This window comes from Tinamus guttatus, unplaced genomic scaffold, assembly GCF_059628265.1.
Source record: "Tinamus guttatus ecotype Peru unplaced genomic scaffold, ASM5962826v1 Tinamus_guttatus_pri_ptg000090l, whole genome shotgun sequence".
NCBI classification, from domain to species: domain Eukaryota; kingdom Metazoa; phylum Chordata; class Aves; order Tinamiformes; family Tinamidae; genus Tinamus; species Tinamus guttatus.
In genome coordinates, this window is record NW_028288624.1 from 1,484,228 (window position 1) to 1,507,348 (window position 23,121).

The 23,121-nt window shown below is 40.4% G+C and overlaps 1 protein-coding gene across 5 annotated transcripts in view; it reads right to left on the bottom strand.

Annotated features, from left to right (window-relative positions):
• Positions 1-1,475: 1,475 nt before the first annotated feature.
• Positions 1,476-23,121, bottom strand: part of CCDC85A (coiled-coil domain containing 85A) — a 79,798-nt gene continuing 58,152 nt past the window's right edge. Inside the window, exons 3-6 of one of the 5 annotated variants that reach the window (XM_088520552.1) lie at positions 19,250-19,326; positions 8,853-9,004; positions 6,150-6,216; positions 1,476-2,187 (exon numbers count right to left, since the gene is read on the bottom strand). In XM_088520552.1, the coding sequence (XP_088376678.1) occupies positions 2,098-2,187; positions 6,150-6,216; positions 8,853-9,004; positions 19,250-19,326 (386 nt within the window). In that variant the 3' untranslated portion in view covers positions 1,476-2,097. Of the gene's footprint in view, positions 2,188-5,921; positions 6,237-8,852; positions 9,005-19,249; positions 19,327-23,121 lie in introns of those variants that run through there. The other 4 variants (XM_010214817.2, XM_088520549.1, XM_010214826.2 and 1 more) reach the window with 4 other exon arrangements.

Here is a 23,121-nt window from a genome sequence, read left to right on the forward strand (position 1 = left end):
ATGCTCCATTACTGCTTACTAGTGCTGAGCTCTGGAGACACCCAAGGAGAACCAAACTCCAAAACATGCAGCAAATTAAACAGCCACACAGGAAAATTTCAGATAGCTCCTTCAAAGCAAACTGACTTGGAACCAAATTACCTCTAGCCCTTTGTCATGAAAGGATAGCAAACAACTTGAATATTCTATAATTTATTACTGTTGCTAGGATGAACACAGATACTTGATATCCAATTGTATGCAGAACTGTAAAAAAATATTTTTAATACAGTATCAAAATTTACACAAGTGTAGTGTCAAAAGACCAGTGTCCCTCAAATTAGCCCCTGCACGTATGTACTGCAGGCACAAATACATGTTTTACATTTTTTCATACATATATATAGATAGATAGATATATAGGAATACAACAATTTAACTTTAACTATGCAAACAATATGTTATGGGAGAAAAGAACATGTAAAGATAATAGACAACTGTTTAGGACTCATATATCAGAAATATTCTAAGACTGCAGTGTTTCAAAATAAAAGGCCAGATTCTGCACTTCTAACTCAAGGAGGAGTGAATAGGTTTGTCTGAGAAAGCAGTGCTGAATCGGGGCCTTGTATCAAATGGTACCAGGTGAAAATAACAACAGAATCCAATATAATTACTGCTGCAAATTAACACATTGGGTTTTTCTGAAGACATCAGATTTTACATCATACTATTATATAACAAAAGATTGTACAGCAAACGAGCTACGTTCCACTACAAATAGTCCACTAATACAGCAGGTTACAAGTGCAGAGAAAACAGAAGATCCTGACTTTGGCTCAAATCTTAGTAATCAAGAACAAACTAGAAATCGGGGAATTGTTGCATTCCTATTCTTTTTATTTAATTTTTTGATGCTCAGCTATGGTAAAAAGTCAAGAGCATTCAGTCACAAGCCAGATTCACATTCATACAAGAAACTATCATTGCTTTTAGATATACACAAAATATCTATCATTGCAATTCAATACACACAACTAATATCATGTACATAGGGGGAAAAAAATAAACTAAGCACGCCTAGGGCACCGTCTGGTCAAACCTCAGGCAATCTGGACAAGAGCTTTTTGTCTTACAATAATGAAAGACATGCTCTGAGTTTAATAAAACCCTTTTCTTTGAAAGAATGCTGCAGTAGCAAGAAAAGCTTTTTTCATAACGCAACACAATCTTTTAGATTCTTACAGTTTTGTTAAATAGAACATCATATCTCTAAATTAAACATCAGAAATAAGCATCCTAACAATTGGAAGATACTTTCAGGAAAAAAAAACCCTCTGGTGAAAATTCAGATTTGAGACCTTTAATAATAATACCTTAATATTTTGTTCATTAAAGCATTGTGAATGTCTTACATTTCTTCAGAAGATTTACGCCAAAATGAAAAGAAAACAAATTTCACTTTCATTTAGAAAGAAATTATGTTTTACTACAAGTACTGTAGTTTTGCTACACTACTGGCTGGTTAGGAGACTTTATGGTCTTTTAGCACCTCAAAATGCAAATATTCTAATAGAACAAAAAATTCAGCTGGAAATTGCCTAAGCACCATTAACTGATACTTTACAGACCGAAGAATATGTTACTAAGTAAGTGACTTTCTCAAAACTGTGGAGACCAAAGGCACAGTTTATCAATGTCTCTCCAGTCTGGTGAAGAATTTTAGTTAAATCTGATGGAAAATTCATTCGGACTTACCGGAGATTCACTGTAACTATCCAAAATAGTAATTTATTTCATGTAACTCCTGCAGAATCTCAATCAATCCAGTTAGGAATTGGAATATCTCAATGTTTCTAAATGTGGTGTGTTTAAATGATGCCTTGGCAGAGTTTCACTGGTCAGTATACTGAAATAGCAGTATACAAGGGACACGGAAAAATGTATCTGAAAGATCTCTATGCAGAATCTCCCCTATTTCCCAAGAAAGTCTCTTGCAGTGCATGTAGACAACCCGTTGTCAGATGGAAAGTCACTGTGGATACAGTTGCTTCTTTCTTATCTCTCACCAGCAGGTCAATCTCTTTCTCGTCAGAGAGAAAACTTGCTCAGGTCCTTTTACATAGGTCCTTTATATTGATTTCCTGACAAATGTTGTCTAATTCCAGGGCACGACCCTGCAGCATCTCCAAGTTTCCTCCACACAACCTAAAGGCAGGGATAGAAGGAGATACCATTACCAACAGTTAAGATACATTTGTACTCACATATACATGCACTAGGAAATACCACACATTTGTTACACATACCATGCAGCACAGGTATGGACAGAGAGGCAGGGACACGAGACAGGAAAAGAATATTTGTCAAAGGATTAAACATTCCTTTTGAACATAGAAAGCACATGCTGCTAAGTAAAAATGACTAAATATGGAGACAAATAAACTAGCTCGTGCATCACTAGGATATTTTATGCTTTAGATAAAAGACAGAGGACATTTGCAAGCCTCAATGGAAGCCCTTTGTTCAAATATTTCCCAAACCACATCTCTTGCAGAGCTAGTTTCAGAAGCACACAGACAAGCATAAACATTTTTAATGTTAAAAGCACATAGCTCATCTCTAGAAACTTACTTGTTTTCTTAAAATCAAGTAAGATATTATAAGTATTTGTTTTCATGTCTTTTATTTATCCTTGTTATCAGTAGGATTGTGCATATAATTACTCTTCTATACATGCTTGTGTCTCTTGTTGAACCAGAGCCATGTGCAGTTTGGCAAAATTCTCAAACATTTTTATACTGTGGACTACATACTAAAACAGATTTCTTTCCTCATACTCACATCTACTCCCATTCATGATTGCAAAACATCCATGACACAATTATGGAACTCAAAACACAGAAAAATAATAGCAAAAAGAATTTAGGAATGCATCTTATAATGAGTTACAAAAAAGATTGACCATTTAGAAACAGGAAAATCAGTTGTCTCTGTCATATTATCATGGATCACCATCGTATTGTGGATTAGAATTTCAGATTCCATATACTTAGTAATAACCAACTAGAAGTCAATTAAGTTATAACTAGTACTAAACCACCCAATCACTGGAGCAGCAGTGGTCCAACTGTACAGAAAAGCAGAAATGTTTTCCACTATTCTTGTTTACTACTTGTATTTTGACATTGCCTGAAGTAGGCAAACATGGAAAGCATGGAGAAAAGAACCACTCCAAGACTGGAAGCAATAAGATTAGTCTTCTTAACCAGGGCAAATGGAGTAAATTTAAGTGCAAAGCATTGGAAGTTACTCTCTTCAGGACTATTTTGTGGGCCACCCAAAACTGATTCCCTGCAAAATTTCCATATGTCAAGCAACTTGCCCCCTGAAGCCACCTATAATTTGAAGGCAAAAGATGGAGTGAACTAAACATCTTCTGAAAAGTTATCATCATAGCAATGCCAAAATGCATACCAATAAAAATACGTCTGTGTTTTAGCCGTTTGCCATAAAACAATATGAAATACTGTGAAGTGGCAAATGCATGTTTTTTTTTTCACTGAAACCTCCTGAAACAACTATGACTGACTCATCAGAAATGGTGGAGGGCTAGATTTGATGACATAGATATTATCAAATGACACAGACGTTTCTTTCCCACATTTTGTTGCTGATTTTATTAACTTAATATTATCAAAACATAAAGACTCTTAGACAGCTTTTGTCAAAAGGCACAGTGTACAGATATGCCATTCAACGATTTTCTGGTCAGTGAACATTAGATAATATTTACCTAGCAGCCAATGCTGACACTATAATGAACTGCAAGGTGACACTTTTCAGAGACCCTTATCTCCAGCTGAATAAATGGTTGACAAGAAGGGACAAGCAGAGCACTGAAAAGCCTATGTCCTAAACAGAATTGACAAGCTGGAGGTGAAAAAAGAATATTCATTCCATTTTTATGGGTAGGAAGCTGAGGTAAAATCCGCTTTTCCACCCCAACCCATGTGCCTCCATCTGTGGATGGTGAGTGGTGCACGGGCTACGCTTGCAGTCTTGGTGCCAGCCCACACTGCAGTTCGTTCTTGGTCTATGGGAATTGCAACATTCAGCGCTTCCAGGCGCCTGGATTTCCAGATCAATGGCAGTCCTAGGGTGGTAACCACCAGCCCACAGTGATCCTTTCAACATGATATAACGTGATAAACCCAAAGCATGAACCACACAGCCGCTGGGAGGGAGAGTAACCTTGATCAGAACCCACCTCTGCTCATGCACGTGGTGCAGTGTGGAGAGGTTCATCTCCAAGGCATTGCACTTTCGTTTCAAAATAATTGAAAAAAAAAGAAAAAAAAATTCAAAAATGAAATAGCAATTTCATTTGTCTGAATGCACTGAGAGGGACCCAATATCTGCAGGCTGCTCACCAAACCCTCCCCTTGTGCTGGCATATATACTGTTCTTTGCAGAGTCATGATAACCGCACATATTGCTGCCTTCTGCACATACTTTTATTTGACCCTATGCATCACATAGGTGTTTTGTATTTGCATATAAAAAAAAATGTTTTCTTGTCAATTCAGTATTTCAACACTGAAAAAGTTGTCACAACAGAAACTAAAGGAATCGCTTTGTGTTTATAAGCACTTAAGAGAAAATGTAAAAGTTAAAGCATTCCTGAACGTTTTATAAATAATTACGACAGAGTAAAAGCCCACTACCAAAGACTCCACTCAAAATTTCACAGGAAACTTTGCTTGAATATAGGGTAGCTATAAGGTCATGACAGAGTCATGAAGATTGATTTCTAGGTTTTTTCCAACTCAGAGAAGTGGAAAGATGGAGAAGTATTTTTACTGTAAGCCAGGGCAAAACTTCCACCCTAACTGCAGACAAGAGCAACTGCATCAGCTGCAGCCACCTATGCACAAAACTTGATGGTAATCTGAAAAAAGATAAGGAAGACCAACACCTGTCTATGCTGATTCCAAGAATTTCACTGCTTTGAAGTTACCTCAACAATAATTAATACATGAAAAGTTCTCTCTCAGCCTGCTGACTTTATTCTCCTATGACAACGCAAGTACATAAATACAAAGCAAAAAGTTTCCCGAATATGCTGGTACTGAAGTGGCATAATTGTCATATACACATCCTGAGAGAGAGATGTATATGCATATTGTATGACATAAATTATACATCCAAATCATATTTCAGTACCGATCAAAACTATGTACCAAAATTAAAAACTCAAAATCAAGACCGGTCATCATTCTGCTCTTTCCAAAGGCAACTCGATGCCCATGGCAAATGTTTCACGTAAAAAAACATCACCAACAAGAAAAAACCTGCTGTATATAAGGCTAGAGGAAAACAGTGAGCTATAAAATGGGAGAAAAAGTACTGAGAATGGAAAAGGAAAAATTATAATTAATTCATCACAAAGCCACTGTACTTTTAATATGGACTAGGTGAATTTAAGAACCAGGAAAGAAGCAACCAATTATTTTAAAAGTAAAATAACATATCAATAGTCAAATCAGACCTAGATCACAGAAGTCAGAAGAGGAGGGAGCATTTTGATGCCAGTGGCAGAACTTTGAATGACTGGGGAGCAAAAAAGAGACAAGGCAGAAGACAAGTGTAGATTTGGGATTTACAAAAATAATTTGATAATGTCAAGTACAGTAAATTAGCATTTTAGAAGTGGTATTACTTAAATCCTGAGAAATTTTATGTTTGCTATTAAATATTTAATAGTTAGAAACTGCTTTTTATGCAAAGCCATGATATAGGCAAGAAAGCAATTATATAGGCAAGAAAATATTAAGACACTATTATACAAATGGGGAAATTTGAGACTGCCAGACTTTAATATTCTTGTCAAACTTTATTCTTAATAGGGATAAAATTCAAGTCAGGTGGTTCATACAGTATTTTACTTGATATATGTATATTATCACATACAGAATTTTCTGATTGACACCCACCAACATGTTAAAATTTCAATGTTCATAATAAAAAACAGTAATTGCAATATGGAAACAGTAACTTCCATATTTCAAGGGCATATTGATTGTCAGCATTTAAGCAAAATTGTACTTTGCATCTTCAGGTGGTTTCAGGCTCAATAGGGAATATAAAATTAAACACCTTAAACTTACACTGTGCATTTCTTCAGCCATAGCTCTTTCTGTCTCACTAAGGTAGTGGTGAGTCTTTAACAGCCGGCTGATTCATATTTTCCTGAGCTTCCAAGACAAAAAGGAGATTTTATTTTATAAATGGAATTTGTTTTTCAACCACCAATGAGAACAATAATATATATTTAACCTTTCACAGGTCTTTTCTGATCAAGGCCATGCATATATAACTGAACCCTTAGAGTTAAAGATAACAAGGCAGATAACAGTGCTTAAGATTTCAGGGCAGATAGAATCATTAAATCTTCTTGCCTGACCTCCTGGGTATCACAGAACAAACACTTCCATGCAGCAGCTCCCATGCAGAGCCTCAGACCCTTTCTGACTAAATCTTATCTTGCTTTAACGTGCAGATGACTCAGGAAAGTTTCCAGGAGGTCATACTGAACTTGGGATAGGCAAACCTGATGCAGGGATCTTGGGAGTCTTTGTCCTTAGTTATTTAGACAGACTAGAAGACAACTGTCTTTCCATAAATATAAAGCCTAGTCCCCAAGTCAAACCTACATGTAACATGCACCTTTCCCTGTGCAAACATGAAGTTTGGTCAAATACAACGTTCTTTTTTTTTTTTGGCAAAAAAAGAAGTCATGTCCAGCAATATGAAATGACTACTTCTATAACCCTGGGTGACCAAATCTCTTCATTTTCATATGGGGAATAATCCTACAACCACTGGCAGAGTAGGAAAGAAGGCCAGCTCCCAGGGGCAGGGGGCACACAGGGCAGTTCCTTCTTTTGGCCACTCTCATTCCTGCTCTTTAGATTTCTTGCTGTGTATAAAGGAATTACAGTATCTATAAAAGGGAATATTTGTAGCAAAGGAAAATAGTTCTAACTTGTGTCCTGTGCACAGCCTGTTCTTCTGCATGTATCTCTTTGTGTGAAGTGGGATGCAGGGGAACCTGCCTTTCTGGCGAATGCCGTATTTTGGTCCGGGAAGCAGGAGAATATTCTCTTCAGCAGAAGAAGGGGACGTTGGGCAGTCTGTTTCCTCACTTCCCATTCAGAATACAAGTACCACTTATCTCTCTGCCTGCTGCAGTACCTCCTAGCAAACTAAAACCTATGACTTAACATCATACTGAACTAAATCTATGTACACCTTATTAATCAATTCCAGCAATGAAGGAATTCCAAACATCCACTTATACTAACCAGCTACTACAGGTTGTCAGAAACATATTGCTAATTGTTCATTTGATAGACTGTCTTTTTCTAGAGGTATTTCCTAGAGGCATTTTGAGAGACCTACAAAAGGCCTATTTGGTAAACATCTGTATTCCCTTAAATTACTCGGCAAAATTTTATATTCCAGACAACAGCAGGTGAAATATACAGCAGGACCTTGAGCATTGCTGAAGCACGGACTCCCCAGCTGATTTACTACATTTCCCTATGAGGTCGGTGACAGCAGCACTCTCTCGGGGGTGGGTGTCCGTGGTGACTGACTTGACAAGGTGCTTTGTGTGAGCCTTGCAATTCCGTGCAGACAGGGAGGCTTCCTGCACTCTGCTGCTTACACAGGTCATGTTCCAGAAGACGCAAGGTGCCTGCAGTGAAGCCCTGAGCCCTGGTTTTATGTTACAGGAAGGGATCTGATGGCTTCAATTCCTACATATTTCACTTGCATAAACCCATTTCCATGGGCTTCATGGAGAAGTCAATGTCACCCAGCCAGTGTGGAAGATACTCACCCCTAAACAAACTCAGATGCCTAGGCAAGTCAACGGCACCACTCAGCTGCTCCAGCGCGCTGTGCATCTCCAAGGAGAATCCCACAATCCCAGAGCAAACACCTACAAAGGTCCCTTTCAGTTCCTCCCAGAGGAAGGAGTGCCAACCTCGGCCCTTCAAGTAGTCCGTGTACCCCTAAGACATCTCCACAGGTGGGAAGACAGAGCAAATTTTAAACCAGATTAGTTAATGAGTTAAGGATAGGAGTGAGTGGCTTGCACAAAGCACCAGAGAAGAGTCATGTTACAGGAATATGGAGTACCTGTTCTTTGCTTGGGTCTCCTTAAGCTTCTACCTCTTCCCAGGGAAGCACTGACACAGCTCATGCACACACTGTTCTTCGGGCACTTGAACTCAGCCAGGTATTGACTGAGACCCCCCATGTCTTAGCAGCTGCAGAAGTTGCACCTCTCTCATTGCTCACGGCAATTGCTGTTGGTCAATACAACGTAGGTCTTTGTAGCCCAACCCCGAGTTCCAAAATAAAATGATGTTTGCTCTCATAAAAGTTTCCACAGCAACCTTGGGATCATTATGCATTATCTTATGAGAAGAATTCAGATATTTCTTCTCCTATGCCTATGAGCTTCATCTTTGCATTAAGGTACTTCTCTCCATATGGGTTATGGCAATCTATTATACTTCACTGGAGAACAAATAGGCATCCCACTGAAGTAGAAAAACTTGTTTCTAGAGAAAAACATCCCTTTCTCTTCTCCAGAGAAAATACATACAATTACAAGAAAAGCTGGCATCACACCCATCGTAACAAACATCTGGTCCCTACCCCAAAGAACACACAGCCCACAGATGCAATGAGTGACAAACAGAAAAAAAAAACAATACTGTTCATGACAATAACATTCCAGTGATGTGTTCAGGAATGTTCTCAGGACAGTAAGACATGTATTGAGTAACATACATGACATTCTGCATGTACTGTACGGGAGGAGAGTTACCTTAAGAGCATTTACCACTGATTCAGACTGCTGAGAAGTTGAGCCATGTCCAGTGACGTTAGGTGGCTCGTTTGGAGAGCAGTAACTCCCCTCCGCCCCTGCTGGCATCCTATTGGGATCCTTCATAAAAAATTAAAAACTATTTAATAAGGAGAAGGGTTGGAAACTAATTAAAACAGATGTCACCTCTAAATAAATAAATAAATAAAACAAGCAGTGAAGGCATGCCCCACTCCAGAGTCACTCTAGGCATCTTAAGCACTACTGAAATCAAAGGATGCTCACGGTTACTGGCAGAGCAATCATTAAAGCACTGAGCAGAGCGGGGTACGAGGGTCCCTGCTCAGCTCTGTAACCACCCTCTCACTCTGCAAGGCCCTTGGCAGGGGCCTCTCTGTGAAGGGCCAGCTCTGCCCAGGAGTCTGCTGAAATATCAGGGACATCATGTCAGCCCAAGCACGCTGAGCCTCAAGGATGTCTATCTGAAAAACCAGGACGTAAAAATAACAATATTTGCCTTGCAAAAGTGATGTTGGGCTCAGAGCGAGGCAATATTGACTCCAAAACAAGGTTTGGAGAATGTCTCATTTTATCTCAGCAAGTTCTGGAGCTGTTTCCTTCAATAAAATTAGAGTTTTTTTCAGCTCCCTGGCAAGGTTTGCAGTGCAAGCAATCTGGATCCCACCAGGCAAGGTGCAGGGAGAGACCATGGGTGCCCTTCCCCTGCTCAGGTTGCTCCCAAAACAGGGGCATTTCCCCCTTTACTCATGCAGTCCTTCGGCTGAGCCTTGCCTCAGAGGCAGCACAGTGAAAAAGGGAGAGGAAAAGGGGTGGCTAGAAAAAGTGACACCGTAGCAATGAAGTGATATGAAAGCACGGAAGGGTTTGCTCTGCAACTCTGCACCTTGTAGGCAGAGAGCGGCCAAAACAACAGGTAATGGGTCAGGGAATAGAGCAGGGGTCTGCAGAGATTGCTTTAATCCAGGAGATCTTAATTCTGCCGCTGGCCAGGTGGGAGGTGTAGGGCAAATCGTCGCCCTGTACCTCTTTTTCTGGCATCATCGCATCCATCACTCGCATGCAGTATGATTTCACTTTATCCATGCCTAACTCCACAAGGTCCTTACGCAGGACATCAGCGCTGCTGCCATCCTCGCAGTTAGTGATGGTGATTTGTACCAAAGGGTGACAAGCAAGAGCGCATGCTCCTCCCACTGAGCACTTTGCAAGGGTTCTGCACAAATAAACAAAAACTTCCCAACATCCAGCCTTAGGCAGCTCCCCCACCTCAGAGCCTGCAGGACGTAAATCATTTCCTCAAGTCACTGCTAAGGAGCATAGAATCACAGAATCATAGAATCATTGGATGCTTAAGGTTGGAAGGGACCTCTAGAGATCATCTAGTCCAACCCCCCTGCACACACAGGGTCACCTAGAGCACGTGGCACAGGACTGTGTCCAAGCGGGTTTTGAAGATCTCCAGAGAAGGAGACTCCACAACCTCTCTGGGCAGCCTGTTCCAGCGCTCTGTCACCCACACTGTTAAGAAATGTTTCCTTAAGTTCCTGTGGAACTTTTGGTGCTTCAGTTTGTGGCCATTACCTCTAGTTCTGTCAGTGGCCACCACCGAAAAGAGACCAGCACCATCCTCCTCACTGCCTCCCTTGAGGTACTTATAGACACTGATCAGGTACCCTCTCAGGGGGCCTTCTCTTCTCCAGGCTGAACAGGCCCAGCTCCCTCAGCCTCTCCTCATAGGGCAGATGTTCCAGGCCCCTGATCATCCTTGTAGCCCTGTGCTGGACTCTCTCCAGCAGCTCCACATTCGTCCTGAGCACAAGGCACAACTGCAGTGCTGAGGCAACCTCATCTCACAGCCTGCCTTGGACGAAGGCTAAAAATACCCCGCTGCATTCATGCAAAAGCGGTGTAATAGCTGCACCACCACAGACAGCCATAGCAGGCACTTCTGGGTTGCTTTCAACCTGACCTGTTCTTTTAACTTGATCCTTCACTGTCATTCTTCATGCAGAATTTTGTTTAGAAAATAGAACAAGGGAGGAAAAAAACCAAACATTTCAAAGAATATGAAAGAGGGAAAAGTTCCTTTCCTACAGGATTAAAAATGCCGTAGGAAACATTAAAGATAACATCACAGCAATTCCTGTTAAAATGTGTGGAATGCCTTTCTGAAGGAAAAAAAATAATGACAGTGGTAAGCTCCTCTGAGCAGAATCAGGGCCCTGATGTGCACTAATCCTCCCCATTGCGCAGGGCTTTTGAAGTATTTTTGGGGGTGTCTAAACAACAGAAAAAATGAAGGTGAGAGGAAAAGGGCACAGGGAGATGGCATGCAGCTGAATTTCACAGACCCAATCTGCCTGAAAAGTATTAAATTAAAAGGTGCTCCGGTCCAAAGGAAGTTGCATAACTTCATCAGAAAATGCCAAATCCATTGGCAATAAGTGATGCTGCACTGATCATACTAGTGTCAAGGGGTAAACGATGACATGCAGCACAAGGCACAGAGAACGGCTGCCACTGCTGCACGTTAGACCTGATCCCAGGCTTCCCCAAGGCACGTGAGCACCCACATTGCAGGAGAGAACCTCACACACGGAAAAAAAAAAAAAAAAAAGACAAAAAAAGACAACCCTAAAAGCAATTCAAAAATGAACATGTTGCATATACCAAGCCCAGAGAAAAGATATCCTGAGCCTCAATGGATAAGATACAGATGTATAGATGAAAAGATATCCCGAGCCTTTTCGGTACACAAGCTTGTCTTCAAGTCCGCTGTCCCGTCAAGGAAGGGGTGTCAAGGAACGTAAGCAGGTGTGGACAGCAATGCACCTCCTAGGCCATGTATCATCCTACCCTTCTCCACAGCAACAACTATTATCAATTTGCTGTGATCTATGGAAGGAGATTTAAGACTTATTTTTCTTTGAGAAGGATTTATAGACCTGATGGTCACAGGGCAGGCTTAATGCTATACTTTGGAAAAGGAAATGAAAGAGGAAGGAAAAGGAGTAATAAAGAAGATTGGAGCAATTCTGATTTAGGACAAATTCCCTCAGTCAGCCTTGTTTTTTATAAGTCAGTATATCCTGTTTCTTCACCTACTCAAGGGCTAGCATTGATTTCAGCCAATTTCAAGCAGTATAATACAAAGAGTGCTATTAAAGGGCAGGCAAAATTAGAACACACCCATCTAAAGCTTCCTGAATATCAGAAAATCTGAAAGTCCTGTGAACTGTGCTGTTGTCAGGGCTCTTCCTCTAGGCAGATTCCCTTCTCTCACAGCCACTTCTGTGCCATTTGCAGCACATTTCTGTCTCCCTTCACAAGGATGAGAAACTTGTTGTGAACATTCATTGCTTTAAGCAGACAGTGTTCTCAACACATGCTAGTAGAATAATGAAAATTAGTATTTCCCCTGTGGGCTTCCTTCTCCCTCCACCTCCTCCTGTACTTTATAAGAGAAAGAAGCTTTTCTTAAAAACTAAAACAAAGTTTGCAGCACTTAATCCCCACCCTTCTGGCTTTGGGATTTCTCATGAGCCCTCCTAGTTTTACATCCTAACAGCAGAATTTGCAGGAGACACTGTGCTCTTAACTGTTGTACCCAAAATTAGGGAGAAAGAACCAGGGCCACAGTGCCAGAGCTGCTGCCACTGGCCTAATGTCACATAGAACACTGGGAAGAGACTGGGAAGTGCCTGCGAACTTCGGGATAGGTCTTCCTTTCTCCCAGTAAATGGTTATTCTAAGAAGCCTCATTTTGGCATACACATTTTGAGACTCCTTACAGAAATCTGATCCTACTTTAAAAAACCCAAGTTAAGCCTGCTTGTCTTAAAATCATGCCAAACGAAACCACTAGCTAGTATTTCAAAACATTACAGATTTTTAAAATGCTTAATCTGAATTAGAGGGATGAGTGTCTTTCTACTCAAGGAAATCAAGGATAATTTTGTATTACCTTCCCCTTTTGCATGGGCACCTGTCATTGGGAAGAGCATGAATCACACAGGAAGCAAGATGCAAGATTTGCTTCTGAGCAAGTCTTAGACAAATCTGCTCAGGTCAGGCCACTCCGCAACTGCAGCTTCTGCCTTCTTTGGAGCTCTGGAGGAGACAGAGGACTGTGCCACTTGCAACACAGGCCTGTTCTTCCTCAGCAAGTCCTGTGAGCCCCAAGACACTTCACTCCTATTCACTCCATGATGAGTTTTTCATGCAGTAAAGGACAAAATACTCTTGCAGAAGTGGTGACATCTGCAAACAAGATGCCTGAGGAGCCCAGAAAGTTTGTTTCTTGGACCTACGGTCACAGCAGCTGTTCAACAGTGGGGAGTCTAGCAATGTTTATCCTTTCACCAGAACGTGACCTGCTTTTCTCTCCGCTGGGTCCCTTTCCCACCACTGCCAGACCGAGGCTAGTAGATTATAACCATATTCTCAGAAAGAACTTCAGGAAGCAGGAGGATTCCCTGGTCCCTTTCTTCTCTAAGGCCACACTGCGCATTTCTCTTCAGTCACTCACAATGGGCATCCCATGTGTCCTCGTGTCTAGAACATGTCTTTTCATTTACTATCCAGAAACCAAGCTGCAGACATAGAAACAAATCAAACAGAAAGGATAAAGACTTGGCTTCACATAGCAGTGCTGAAATCTGTATTAATTTTAAACATTTGGAGCCACTTAGAGTAAATGCTACTGGACACAGTTGATACATGATGAAGAACTGACTTTTCCCTTCATGGTACACCAGCAGACTTCCCTATTGCCCCTGTGCAGCCCCCCTGCCCAAGCTACTGCATGGTCTGCAGCTGGGATTCTCCGAGTCAAGCGCTTACTGGGGGTAAATTATACAGCTGCGGCAAGCACATTGCCTAAAGGAGGTAAAACACATAATATTCCCTGTATATTCTGCCACAAAGATAGAGATGTGCAACTAGTAAATAGGCAGATTCATTTTCTGATGTAAGTAAATCCATAAAATATCTAATTCTAATAGCAGTAAGCAACTCTAGTGAAGAGAAAGCACTGGAAACCTGCCTGGAGCCCATAGACTGCTTAACAAAGAAACAGATGAATGGGAATTTAGTATCTCCCTCTCTTTGGCTGCAAAACATTGGGGACACTCAGGCCATTCTCCCTCAGCGCCAGCAGCAAACGCTGCACTGTGCACTGTGCCTAGGCAGAACAAGGATTCTCTTTGAGGGAGAAACTAATTAAGAGCCTTTGTGCCAGCAGAAAACATTGTTTTTTCCTGTTTGCATGGATGACAAGGACAGTCATGAATGAAAACCGCTGCAGTGCAAAACACACTGCACAACCGGAATTGCACTCAGCTTATCCACAAGCTCCCTTTGAAGGGGGCTTCCTGCTCAACCAGCCCTCTCCCCTGGCCACGCAGGAACAGCCAAGGAGCAGGAGACACCCAGTATATCAGCGCTCCGAGGACAGCGGCAGCCACCTCCTGAGCAGGCAACACAATTTTCCTACCCACTAGGCACTTACCATAGGAAGTCCTGCCTCAGCAAACATGAAAAGCCTTGTGCTTCAGGAAGCTTTTATTTTATCCCCGAAGCAAGTGGTTGACTGAGGAAGTGTACTCTTCCTGCTGGGTTACTGTCATGCCAGTTCAATCACCATTTGACTTTCAGACTTTTTTTTTTCTTCTTATTTCCTCAGCCCTCAATTCCCCATTAGCTCTGAAGAAAACACAGGCTGTATCTGTCAGCTTGTTTCAAACAGGCAGGAGAAGGAGCACACAGGAAGCAATGAACTGTTGTGCTGATGGATAAATATGCACCAAACAAATTAGCAATATTTTTTTGTTAGGATACATTTTGTCAACTGAAATATAAAACTTAAAAATGCTGCTGTTATTCACAATAATTCCTGTGCTCAAAGACTTCAGTAGAATCTCATACTTGTCCACATTTCTGCCTAAAGTCACATATCTTCATGGCAAATTAAATGCACAGTCTTTCTGCACAGTCCAAAGTAGTGCTGGCTACACACCTTCAAAGCAGCCATTTCAGCAGGCCCTTCAGGAACCCCTTTTGTTGACTAATAAACCTGTTAGAGAAAAAGGCTGTAGCATCTCAGAATCTTACAGGACACGTATATAAAAATCAACACTAAAATTTGGCAAATCCAGGGTACTCTGGTAAAATTTCCTTTAGCGGGGGAATGTCCTTTCCTCTAAACAGGAGACCCCTTTTATAGTGTCCCAATTTTATTGTTTGATTTGTTTGAATTTTGTGTCTTAGTAAAATGGCAAATAAATTCCTGCCATATGGGCAAGCCCATCCAAACCTTGGTGGAAATTTTATATTTAGGATATCTTAACACACACAAAAAGAGCTGATCAGAACCTCATCCGCTATAAATTGATGTCACAATATTAATGGCCTCATACTATAAGGTTACTTGAAAAACTGAGGATAAGGTTACTTGAAAGAACTAGCTTGGTGGATGCTGCTGATTTACTTTCAGCAAATATTTGATGATGTGATTAAATAATATGGGTTTGTTTAGTGAGTTTAATCACATTCTTGATGAAGAATTCTCCTCTATTATTCTACGTGCTATGGAAAGAAGGAGACAAAATATTAGATTGTGAATGGCACAGATTTCACAAAGTGAGTGAATACAAAGTGGGCTTAACCAAAAAGTCCCCATCTTCTAATTTGATTTATAACTAAAATCAGGCCAAGCAGAGGGAAAAATTAAGAGCATAAATCTCAGCAAGAGGATTTCTGAAAGACTGGAAATGTAGGATAAAATAAAATGTGATAATGTAACAGAAGAGAAGAAAGATAGAAATATTTCCTGCAAAATCCTAGGTGGACATGGACACATCTGTGTTCCTTCTCAATCATCTTGCTGCGACTACAGAGCTCAAGCTGTTCGGGGTAGGGCCTGCCCGCTACTTTATATATCTTTTTAAAAATGCATTCATTGTCATTATACGACAGATGTCCACGTTCTCATAACATTTCAACTTGGGTTATCAGCCCTGGAATAGTATCCCTAAGAAAAAATAAGGAACTCCTCAGTTAATTGACATGTGGACACCAGAGCCTGATGTCATTTTCAGTAGCATAAAACACAGTTAGCAGCTAGGAACCACATAAGGTCTGGGAGAGCTCTCCTGTTTTCAGTCACCTGAAGTTACACACTGACCTAACTGGTATAATAACCCAGCCCATGAAGCTGTAATCAGGATATGAATGCACTGTTTGATCCTTACATCCTCTTGATACCAGCACCAGGTACCAGGGCTAGCTCTGGGCACCCCTCCTCTCAGATTCATCTGGTAGAGCTTGGCATTCTCCACAGGAGATCTAGCTGCCTACCAGAAATCTTGGAAAGTTAAGCTTTCTTGCTTAAAAATTCTATCTGTGGACAGAAACTGAAAGAGTCTGGATCACATTTTGTTCCATGCTATATGGGGAAAAAAAGAAAACAGCTAACCATAGCCTTTAGCAACAAAGCAAACCTAGTGCCCAACTATAGCTTCTCACCATTCTTAAATCCACTGGGATGCTATAAACCACCACCAGAAAAACTGTACAGAACAGGAAGAGACAATAACAGTCTTTTTTATATTTATTTTTATACCTTTCCTGTTACCTGATCAGACTAAAATATTGACTCAGTGGTACTGCTTTTCGCCAGACAAGGAAGTCTGTCAGACCATGTAGCAGAGCAAACTCAGCTCACTTTCCCTTTGAGCAGTGATGGCAGCACTAAATACTTATCTTCCCTGGAAAAGTTCTTGCCACTCAGTATTAGTAAAACCTTTACGTCAACGATCTGCAGCATCTGGAAACCATGTATGGAAGGAGACAAGCAAAGCAAAAGAAACTGCAAAGAATCATAACCAACTGGTAGATGAAAGGAGTGATTTATCAGAGAGGGAGCCAACAAATGTGCTGGTATATTTTCATGGGTGATGCATAAGCAGAAAAGGAGGAATAGAATAGATACTTATGAGAAAGCAGGGGGGAAAAAGAGCAGAAGTGCGTCAGGAGGAGAGAAAAAGAGTGTCTTAGGTGGCAAGGAGGGGACTCTCCAGTAAGAACTATTGGAAGAGTGAGTCCCGGTGACGAGTGGGAGCTGTCACCTCTCTCACACTAAGCACAGTTCGGCCACTTTCCACCCCTCCTAGAGCTATAAAATGCCAACCAGGGAGAAATAACCGAGACTTGCGTAAAATACAACAGACACTCTCATTGGAGCACGGGTGAAAATTTAAGGCACAGCAGTGTAACTAGGTAATAGCTGGGCCAAAACCCCTCATCTGTTGCATAGTTTGTCATATATTTTCAGCTGATTTGTCAAGTGCTGTGTTTGGCGTAACAAGCTCCAATTCCTCTCATTGACTGGAACCAAACGGGTGTCAGGAAATCATGCATTTCCACCCAGTGTCCTCGTCTTTCTGTTGTGGCCTGATCAGCAGTTACAGCACGTTCAGGGTGTCACTCACAGGGACAACAAACTCCCCAAGAATACTCATACAAACGTTATGTCAGTGTTATCAGAATAAGCCTCATGTCTTCATTTCTTCCTCTCCCCAAAGCAATGACTTTCTTGAGCAGGAATGGTGAGGAAGGCATGCTAGGAAACGTGCCCCACATCACTCATCATTTCTTATGATAAACTATTCAGAGGTGTTGGGATGTTATTCAGAACTCTACTGAAAATGCTGGCGCCAACAAAACCAAACATATGACAAGCTTTAGACCTGTGTGTCACTGAAAAGCAATTTGTAAACTTCCTGCCTTAGTTTCCCCTCTTAAATATCCCACATTCAGCATACTTTGTTTTGATCACTTTCGCAATAGTTACAGGGGGAGGCGCTGTTTTCCCAGTTTCTGGTTTTGACACCCCAGGAAAAATACTTTTACAGAGCTCAACATTGGGAATGTGGGTGCTCCAGGCTTTGCCATGATGAGGCTACCCACTTAATGGCCTCCATCCAGACACCTCGAAAGCAGAGAAAAAATAAAATATACGGTCACTTCTAATGGTGGCCCACAAAAAATATTCTAAATCATTTATCTCGCCGTACTCTTTCAGATCTAAGACAAATCACAACAGTACTTGTCAGGCAAATTATTATTATTATTATTTTTTAGCAATTGCCCTGAATACCTTCCTCAACAAGAAAATAACACTCCTTATCAGACAGGAGTCCTTTCTTTCCTCTTGAAGATCATGTAAATGTTACTGGATACAAGCATTCCTGTTGCCCGTCTTTTCCAGAAACAACAAATTAGGGTACAGAGAAATTAAATAATTCATAAAGTCACCTAACAAGTCAAGACCGAAAGAAGAGAAGAAACTAAAGAAGCCTTGGCAATTGTTACACTACAAAAAAAAAAAAAAAAAGAAAATAAAAAATAAATTAAAAACAAACAAACAAAAACTTTTCTTAAAATCTGCTTAAGAAAGTAAATATTCCCAGCTAAGAATTTGCATCTTGGCTTATATAAATGAATAAATCAGAGTCAGTGGATTTTGCTTCTTCCCACATTTTACTGTTATCTTGGATTTTCTATTCAAATGACAGTGTTCTAAATTCAATGAAAAATATTTTCATTCTTCAGAGCAATTACTTCATTTAAACTAGTGCTTCACTTGACTGAAGTGCAGTTTTTCTTCCAGAGGGCAATTTCATGCGGAGTCATAACCGATTTTCTGAAGGATTATTTATTTTTAATTCCATAGAAATGTAGTCTAGCATGCATTTTCATATATAAAAAATTACAAGTGTCTGATTCATTCGTAATGAACGTCTAAAATTTTCCTTTTTAAAACATATTTGGAAAACTTTCTTTTTTGTTTATTTATTTGTTTGACTTGATTTCAGTCTTGCATTTAAGTACCTGCCATATCCCTCAAAACATTAGAAACAGTATAACCCAAATATTACATAATACATTTGTGTATTCAGGGCAAAACATTTTAGTTAACTATAAAAATGCATTTGATACTCTAATTACAAGAATCTAATGGAATAAAACCAGAATGTAAAGGGCCAGCTCACTGCAATTTTCAATTCATCAATGAATATTTAATTATAACGTAAGTAGTAGCTTCCAGTGATTTTTTCTTAGCAAGGTACCAATACCTGCAGAGGAGAAAAATGAATGAAAGCATTGCCATAGTCTTAAATACACCAGTCATGAGAAAAAGAAGCCAAAGATGCAAGAGCCTCCGATTACCCAAATGCAGTGTCAGATCACAAGGCGTACGGACTTGATCTCAAGCAAGTCACAAGACTCAGGAGTTGCTGCCTAGCTACCCACTGCTGTTCCCACCAACAGAAAGTCACCCACCTGGGGTAGCATGCGATTTTCCTCCTCCAGCTGTCTTACTCTGGCCTCCAGCTGCCTAACATAGGACAAGGTTGATTCTAAAATTAAAAAGAAAAAAAAGCTCACATTATCCACACAGATCTGCTTGTGTATACTGGTGTCAGAGCCTGTGCCACATTCTGACTCGTATTCACAGCAGACTTTGCTTGAAAGTCCCTTAAACATGCAGCTCTGCTCCTCTCAAAGGCACTGCAAAGAATGCTGATACGGGAGTTAACCCGCCTCTTCTTCACTTTAGATTCTAAACTACTTCAGTATTTAAAGTTGTCCCTGCTTAGGCAAAGGAAATCTTATGGAAAGGCAACGCAGACTTGATTTCTTCTAACCCATACCCTGAGCTTGTACAAGAGTAAAGTGCTATTCCACAGGGTCACTACTGCAAAGCTCAGAAAAAGCCAGACGCAAAGAGGTCCCTCCACAGCAGTAAGTGGGGATCTGGTGACCACACTCTGATCTGCCCTGCAAGCGGCCATGCAGCCTGCAGGGAACAGCACAGCTGGCCAGCACGGAGGCACGAGTTACAGTTCATGCTGGGAATCAGGTGTGTTGTCATGGCTTTAACCAGCTGCATGTCCCCAGGGTGCTGAGGAAGCTTTGAGTCTGACGCAGCCCCAGACACGGCCTTCCCAAAGACTATCCCTCCTCACAGCAGCTGGGGCAGCACCGTGCTAGCATGTCCTCTTGTTACGCTATTTGGTGGAGCATAATCCTGCCCACCACACTCAGTAGTAACATCACAGGCCTTCATAAAACAATTCAATTGATTACAGAAAATAAGATTTTCTGGGGATGTGACCACTGAAAGAGCACACTTCTGATGCCTCAGTAAATGGTTGGGAAAATGAGTCACAGTCTGTTCTATGCCCAAGAATTTGTTGTAAGCAGCGCTAAACGTATCCAAGAGGTTTCCTAACATGCATTTTGGGGGGAAGACAGAAATTCTACCACTAAAATACTGCATCTAGAAAAAAAAAATATATTGCTGAGAAAGTAGTTGGTCCCCGTAAGAGAAAAGACGACTTGTCAATACAGAATCACTGCCTAGACTCTAGTAGTGAGGCCCACCATGTATTTACGCCTGACTCAATGATCCATTAAACTTTTTTTGAGAAGTGAATTTCATTAATTTGTATGTACTCATACTACCATGTAACCAGCATACACATAGAAACAATCACATCACTGCTGTCTAATGGGCATCAGGGCTGTGCTATCAGCTGGTATAAACCTGCAAAGCTGTACTGGCAGCAGAGGAGTTCTCTGATCTAAATTATCAGATGAATTTGTGTACTCATTTCCTCTGATATCTAAATCATTGTTCCAGCCAGTCCATAAAATAAAAGTGACAGGACATGAGGTGTCACTTATTGCTCCTGTGAGACTGCAGTAGGCTAAAATACGCATGCACAGATAGCGCATGTGAATTTGCGGAACACGAGGACAATAGACAGAAATTTGTCAAAAACAATTACGGCCCAGCAAGGCATCGGTTTAAAAATAGTATGGTACTACCAAAGGGAAGGAGGTAACCGGAGGTTCTGTGTGCTCTGCAGCCTAACGATTTCCATAGCCGGTGATGGGTGCACCTCTGGAGAGCTGCTAAGCCCGGTTCGGAGGAGCACTTAACAAATGAACACTTATGCAATTTAACTACATGCGATGGGATCCCTCCCATCAAATCAGCTCCTTTCCCAGCAGTAGCTCTTCTGGGAGGAGCTGGAGACACTTCTGCATTATTATGGCACTATTACTGTTGGCACTATTACTTCTCTGACATGTTCCAGAGAAGATGATGTTTGCAGAGCCATCTTTTCCTAGGAACTGAAGCAGGAGCTTTCTTTAGCACTACCAATCTCTACATGTGGTGGTTATGATTCTGCTTCTGGGCCATCTTGGGTACCACACTGACTTTCAGAGGCAGTAGCTACCCCTTCAGAGCACGCTGTGCTCACCAGCTTAATCCGAACTCACCGTAACTAGGAGTCTTTTTTTTTGTCATTTTCTGTGCTGCCATTTATTAGTTCCATATATGCTGCATAGCTCTTGGCAAAGTTTGCCTCTTGGTTTTATTCCTTCACTTATATATTGGAGTCTAGCTGAGATGTCTGTTGCCTCATAAGACACAGCTCTGCTGTCAGTTAAAAAATTCACAATCCCAGTTTACACTGGCTCAGGATCTGGTCTAAAGCCTCCTACTGTTTTAACCCTTTTAAAGTGTGAAATATTTACTTAAATTTCCTTTTGTAAACTGATTAAAACCAAAAATTAGGTCAGCTACCAAAGGCATGATCTGGAAAATCCTTATTTTTTGTATTCTTAATGCATTGGCTAGATGCATATATATTTCAGTTCCTATTAATGTATTTATGCTGTGATGCTATGCATGAGCTTAGAGGAAAAGACAAGTAGAAGAGGCAGTCAAGGATTTAAGGGAGAGAGGAACTGAAAATACACAGAGTGAAACACTGTCGCCGGTAATGTTGACAGCAAACCACCCCCTAAAGTAGCATCTTAAAACTATTTATGGAAGGGACTATAAAATGCATCTATTCTTAACTAGCCTGCAGACCAGCAAAGAGATATAAATAAGGAGTAGATCTTAAACTGCCTGACGGAAAAAGGTCACCTGATGTCACTCCTCTTGTTGTTCCAGGTACATATTCACATGAAAATTAAGTAAGTTTAAACTGAGTCAGAATCAATTGATGATCATAGTGCTTCATTTCAGCAAGAATATGTGTCTGAGTTGAAAACAAATGTCTCTCAAAGCCAAGGAGCACAAAAGCAGAGTATCTCTTCATAACATTACTGTTTTCTGAAATCAAACCATTTTATAAGATGCTACAATATATCAGGAAATTGTTGCTCTGAAAAATAACCTGCACAAACAATATTTTAGGTGATGTCATTAGTCATAAAACCTTTTATGTTTTATCCTTCCTAAGCAGATTTATTTAATATTTACAATTTTCACAGAACTTCAAGTACACGTAAAAGCCCTGCACTACTTGCCAAATCTTAATTTCAGTAGCAGGTTGTATGTATACAAACTTCTAAATTCAGCTCCACAAGGAGCTCCCTCTGTCTAAAATACAAATAGTAAAAAATGGTATTTATATTAGCACTCTAAAAGTTCTAGTATTGCATTCTAAGTAACAGCACAAAACTGCTAACTGTGTTGAGATTAACTGCATACTCAGACAAAGACAGACAGTTAATTTGAGTCTAGATCTCAGTTACATCTGAATACAGAGACATGACACTGTGGTAGGTAAATTACCATTATTTAATTTATTAAATAATTTATTAAAATTTTATTACCACTATTTAATTTACTACTAGTGTGTTCTAAACCCTATTTCAGTGCAGATAATGCTCAAATTCATTTGATCTTTTCCAATGGAAAAAAGGAAAAAAAAATGCAATTTCACCAAATGAACTGTAGTTTAGCTTCTCTTGCTCTTAGAGATGATTGCAAATTGTGCAGTACTTCATTTCAAGATTGAAACTAAAATTCTTTTTCAAATTACTATAGAGCCAATAATATCTTGCTTTTAGTGACATTCAATGACAGTCCGCTCTTTTCCATATCCACTATTTTAACATGTTATTAGAGAACATCAATATTTATGTAGCTGATCTCTTTTTCTTTTGACATGCATACTCTTGAAGCTAGTAGATATTTTGGGCTTATGTCAAGCTTAATCAGACTTGTATGTTGCTGTGGAGGGAATATTTATGCCTTGGCTTTATCCATTTTTGTGAGTCTCACTCTATTATAAATACTTCATAATGTTCTTTAAGCTAGATGATCCTCTGTTATTTTAAAACGG